The sequence below is a fragment of the Anopheles moucheti genome, chromosome 3 (assembly GCF_943734755.1).
Source record: "Anopheles moucheti chromosome 3, idAnoMoucSN_F20_07, whole genome shotgun sequence".
Classification (NCBI taxonomy): Eukaryota; Metazoa; Arthropoda; class Insecta; order Diptera; family Culicidae; genus Anopheles; species Anopheles moucheti.
This window is the reverse complement of record NC_069141.1, coordinates 55953616-55959840: the sequence shown is the minus strand read 5'-3', so window position 1 is coordinate 55959840 and position 6225 is coordinate 55953616. Positions and strand designations below refer to the sequence as shown.

General features: G+C 39.4%; 1 protein-coding gene across 1 annotated transcript; it reads left to right on the top strand.

Annotated features, from left to right (window-relative positions):
* The first annotated feature begins 3713 nt into the window (after nt 1-3713).
* LOC128303999 (glutaminyl-peptide cyclotransferase-like) lies at nt 3714-5882 on the top strand. The gene is made up of 3 exons (XM_053041112.1): nt 3714-3888; nt 4759-5548; nt 5616-5882. The coding sequence occupies exons 1-3, from the start codon at nt 3805-3807 to the stop codon at nt 5801-5803; spliced, it is 1062 nt and encodes a 353-aa protein (XP_052897072.1). The 5' UTR covers nt 3714-3804; the 3' UTR covers nt 5804-5882.
* Nucleotides 5883-6225: the final 343 nt, after the last annotated feature.

The window sequence follows — 6225 nt, the reverse complement described above, 5'->3', positions numbered from 1 at the left end:
CGTACTTTTTGTGTTGTGGGAAATTTATACACTTTACTTGTTCCGTTCCCAAAATTTCTTTCTTGATCGGTTAGTGTTACGGTTTCGTTTAAATTGTACCATCGCTACTGGAGTGCAGGTGTGTCAAACCTTTTTAACGCCAAAAAATCTTTTCACGAATCGCACGCTACGGAGCAAAAAGGGGGTAAGGTATTTACATAAATTTACAGTTCGTTGCACACAGTCTCGCTGCAAATAACGGATTATTCGGACAGCGGTCATTCCAGCGAGGGGAGATTTGCACTGTTATTGATGTAAAGGTAGGCATGTTATGCTGTTAAAACATAGCTTTTGTTTTACAAATTCCATACGCAAAACATACGCCCTGATGCATCCGGTTCGGTTCGGAGTTCGGAGTTTTGATTGGGGTGTTGTTTTTTCCGCTCTTGTATGTTTTACTTTTAGCCAAATTTTGTGACGGTCCGTGAGTATTTAGGGCGAGGTCTGCGAGAATGTCTACAAAAGTTCATTATTACGGTGCGGCAATTTTCACTAAGTAAGCAAATTCTAGTAACAAATCCGTAGCCATTTCTGAATTGTTTTTAAGTTAATGTGCAATGTGTTGATGTAAAGATATAGATATAGAAGATCTTTCACACCTGTTCACATGAGTTTGATGCCGTTAAAAACTGTTTGAGCCATTTGAAATATATTAAAGTGTTAAGTGAGAATTTGAATTCGCACAGTAACGAATAAACCTTGCAAAAACATAAAAATGTGAAATATTTTCAAAAATACATATAACAGTTCTACTCGAATATAATCCAGTTAGTGTTCCAATTGCATGCAAAGTTGAGGCCATTTTTGGGTTAGGTGCAAGTTGAATTGTAAAGTGTCGTGGGAGAACTGTAATTCTTCCCACTTCCTGGAACTTTCCCAAATTGAAACCCATGAAACGTGTGAAGGATTCTAAAATGTACCCCGATACATTCTACTCAAACTTGAACAAAATTCGGACATGGAGACAAACTTTGATAATCTGTTGGGGTATTACAAGGTTTTCGAGTTCAAGCACTATAAGTCATTGCTGGTCCAAATAGACGTTGACTTTGCCTGGCGTAATCTTAATTTTCTCACTTGCATATGAAATGCATAGATGACTGTAGACATAATGCCATTCATTCAAAACTGTTCCACTACACTCTAATTAAAAATGCACATGCATAAGAGTAATTTTAATTACGATAAGAATTTAATTTAAATTAATAATTAATTATAAGAGCGATATTGATTACGTGATACTTGACTAATATTAATAATTGCATTAAGAGACAGAAAACTTTATAATTTTTATCGTTTTTGGAATTGTTAATGACCTGTTGATTTTTGGTTTATGAGAAAGTTTAAAATTTGTTGGTGTTATTGTTAGGAAGTAGCCGGTTGATCTGATCATTTTATTTATGTACCACAGGGAAAGTGCTTACTCTCACTAATATCTAGAGAAAAATACCAAAAACGCTTGGAGGAGAGACCAAATACGCCACAGCATGTTGCGGATGCCTATTTCAGGATTAATTTCTCTAATGTAATACACGGTAGCATCTCTACCAACCAACGACAACATTTAGCGTCTGTATAAGTACAAAAATCCCTCATAGCATTGCATTCTCGTTCCGGATTTGGCGATTTAAACTGACCCTTGATATGAAATCTTTATGAGACCATGATGCTAGCGATCACATCTTGTCCATCTAATCGTCAAACACAGGAATCTTCAGAAACATTTTCAAAACCAACGGGTGCTATTAATACGTCTGGAATTAGGTTGTACGGATAATATTTCAACAAATGTTCCCATTTCCATGTTCTCGACAGGCCATATTAATAAAACGTAATGGATTTGACATTTAATTTGAAGTAAAACGGTGGGTGGTCGTTTGATTGAGGTCCACGAACACAGCGGATATCAACCACTCTACATCTTGTGCCATTATCATTATCGACGCACAAAACCGATAACGACGTTATCTTAAAAGCAATACAAAACAATTGCAGTTGATTGTGAATCAACAAACATAATTAAGTAATTGTTTTGACACCATCAACAAATAACTTCATTCAAGACCTTATGAATGCAAAACTTTGGAAATAAAAACAAAACGTCCTGCAGGGAGCGACTACGGTACCCTTGTGTACGTCCTATGTGACGTGCTTTACTTGTTAAGCCAATGTATGGCGGATAAGTTTGATTATTAAATAAAATAAATAAAATAAAACAAAAACTCGCCCCACAAGAGCGACCACTTTGCGTACATGAATATTTAACAAACTTCGTAATCGAATCCTTTGTATTATTAATCGTGTGACACAAAAACTGGCTCATTTTCCAGCATCAATAACAGATGATTTGCTAGGATTACCCGCAGCATGCGGTAGTTGAGCGTGGGATGAGCAAACGAAACTCTGCTCCAAACACCGATTACCGTCTATCATAAGCAAGACCACAGCTCTCCCTGTCTCCAAGGGACACAACATTCCACAACGCCCGATGCGCACTGCCACAACGGTTGGGTGCTTCTGTATCCTTGAATCGTCCTTTAATCTGTTTTCCTTCGTTCCATGCCACGACGCATCCTTTCCGGTTTGTCTCACAGTTCGGTAGCACAACTATCGGTCCTTGCTCCAGTTCATCGCCTAGCGAAATAGGTCCCACTGTTGTTTGTTCGATTTTAAGACGATGATATCGTCCCTTACTTTACACCCAGCCGTACTGCTCATCATCCCCTAAAACGGTGGCGTCTTGATTTGCGATTCATTCTGCCGTCTGTTCCTGTTTTAGCCGGCCTTTCTTCGTGTCTTTTTTTACTCATTTCGCTCTCTTTTCGCCCTGATGGGTGTGCTTTATTTGTCACGGTCGCTCTACTCTTCTCGTTATCAGTTTCTAGTCCTTAAAATGTGATAACGCATGGGTGAGCACCCACGTGCCAAATGAAACGACAGTGCGTAACCAAGACAACATAACAGCCAGCCATCCATCCATCAGTTCTTGCAAGTCGGGTTTGGTAATTACGCTAAATTTTGTACCCATTTTATAATGTTTTGTTTGGTAATAATTTTTTATAATGTTTGCTGTTTACAGTAAATTATTTATTTTAAAAATACGTAATGCTCGCTATTAATATTGCTTTTAATAAAACTAATAAGATACTACAACGAAAAAATACTGCATAGAAAAATTATTCTGCACTGTTTTAACGAAGGAGGCTGTGTTTGGTGAAGCGGCTGGAAATTCCTCGTATGCATCGTACGCCGGCAGCTCCAAAGCGATGGAGCAAGACATAAAACTGTCCTCCCCCCCCTGTGTTAGTGGGGATGGGGAGCAGTATACCCCCGTCAAGTCAGCATGCCAGCACGACTTACATGCAGTGAGTGCGTTGTTCGTGTTTCCCATTCAATGTTTGCACGTCATCGCGCTCGGTCGGTCGTGTTGGGTAACTTTCACTCGAGTCTCAAACTCGATCGTTGGTGTGATTTTTGCGTAGTTTTGTAACCTGTCGCTACTGTAGCTCACATACTACTAATCGATGTCTTATTACCACGGTATCTGAATGGTAGAAAGAGTCTCGAATAGTGTGGTGTACTAGAAGTTTAGTTAATAATACTCACTAGAATACAACACTACAATGAGCAGCGTAGATTAGCAGTGATTCGTGTGTTTCGCATAAAAGATTCGGGGCCGGTTTGTTATCAATTGCGTGAACAACCTACTGTGATACTTACTCTTTCCATAAAGTACGAACAACACACGCAAATCGTACAGCGAAAATGTTCAACACCAGCAGAATGGAGTGGTTGCTGCGATTCGTTTCCTGCCTTCTACTGACCTTCACAATATTACCGATTCAACAGGTAGGAATGCTTCTAACGCTTGTTGTTGTTGGTGGGAAATGGAGCCTGTTTGCTACTCGCAGTGTGGTTATGCGATCCGTTTCACTTTCATCGTCTGTTAACGGCGCTAGGCTGTTCTTTTTCCAATCAAGCAGCAAACAATTATATCATTTTTATAGACTTTCTTTTATAAAAGTTAAAATCTTTTTTTCCGTTTTAAAGATGAATTATTTGCATATTAAACAGCTTCAATTTTAGAAACTGATCCTTTTTTATTTCCTCCTTTCCCTTGTTGTGAAAAATAAACATACTACCATTAGCCAGACTTCCAGCTGATACGTCGTACATACGCAAAATGATCCGTACCCAACACTTGCATTATCATTAAGGCTCCACTGGGGGTGGGTCGGACATGAACATGTTTAAAGCGTAGACTAGAAGGAAAGACTGAATACTTGTTTTGTTGAAATGTTACAAAATCAAACAACACAAAAACATGATGATATTTAACATATTGCATAGAGAAGAGAAAGTAGACTTTGCCGGTCATGATGTAATCTACTACTTCCCAGTACACTTTTTATGCATAAAAGAACGGCCACTTCCTGGTACCATTTGCATAGAATAAAAAAGCATAAAATGAATAGCTACTGCCTACAATTGTTTAACGCATTTGTTAATTTCCGCAATGAGTTCAATGTACCCAGAATGTTGTTGCGATACCATATTGTCATAGTGCAACAAATTTCCATCGTTTGGTCGCCTGATGTTGTTATTCCATCTTTTCATCAAAATAATAATAAGAAATAAGATGTAAATAGTTTATTCATAACATGAGCTCGAGTATAACGTTCAATTGAATAATTTGTCCTGTTTTTTTTTATTTTTCAGTCTAATGCACAATTAACACTTGAACAAATGCGTATAGTGTCGACGCGAACGAATGAATCACATTTCGAAAGTATGCTAAAAAGCATCCTCAAGCCCCGTATCGTTGGCACCGCCACGCATAGTGAAGTTAAGCGAAGCATCATCAACGAACTTCAAACCCTTGGCTTCACCGTGGAACTGGACGAGTTTAACCAAAAGGCACCACATTTTGGAACGCTAAAGTTTACCAACATCGTTGGCAAACTGAATCCCGCGGCAGATAAGTATCTTGCCCTGGCCTGCCATTACGATAGCAAATACTTTCGCGAGCATGCCTTCGTCGGTGCCGTCGATTCGGCCGTCCCCTGTGCGATGATGCTGAATTTGGCAAAAACGACCGATTCGGCGCTGAAGCTTTTGCGCAACAATACGGACCTGAGTCTGATGCTGTTGTTCTTCGATGGTGAGGAAGCGTTCCGGAAGTGGTCGGCAACGGACTCGCTGTACGGTTCGAAGCATTTGGCAACCAAATGGACTACGGCTCCGTACGTTTCGAAAGCATTGGGTAAATCGATGCGTGAAATTGATCGTGTCCAGCTGCTCGTGCTGTTGGATTTGATTGGAAGTGAAGAACCCAAGTTTTACAACTTTTTCCCCAACACGCGTAACTACCACCGACGGTTGAGCAAAATCGAGAATAGTCTGCGGCAGAACAAGCTTCTTGTGAAAGATCCCAAAAGTGGTACTATGTTCCTCGATCAAACCCTTTACAACCGGATCGAAGATGATCATCTACCTTTTCTGAAAAGAAGTATGATGTTCTTTGCATATGATTTAAGGAAAACGATGCTCATCTTTTTTCCCTCTCCTTCTTTCAGATATTCCAGTGCTGCATTTAATTCCAGTACCATTCCCAAAATACTGGCACAAACCGGAAGACAACGAGGCAAATCTGAGTCGACCAACGATCAAGAACATTAATGCTATCTTACGGATATTTATGCTCGAGCATTTAACGTTTTGCAACAGTAAATATGGCCGATCGGTGCAAACTTGCTTACAGTAATGCAAAGCATAGTAGTTCGTAATTTTGCTGAGAGACGTACAAGAAACTTGATCTCATCGTGTCCAGCAGTATTGTTTTACAGTACATTTGTATTTAAGAAGTGAAATATACTAAACTGTTAATTTTGTGTGCTTGTCCAAAACTTCATGGGTTCATGGGTTACTTATTACGGGTCGTTTTATGTTGCTATGGCAATCCGAAGAATGGTTTAAGATTCTAATGTTGGGGGTATTTTTTGAAATAGATTAGCCTTTACCTAGCCGCATCATATTTCCGTCATTCGCCTAGTTTACCTTAGTTTACGCTTGGTTTATAATGTTCTTTAAAACCCGTACTACTACTTTATAATATCTAGTTTTCATTTCCAAGAAACACATACCTCTGCTATGACGGTCTGAGGCCGAACTTGCACTCGGTCCATT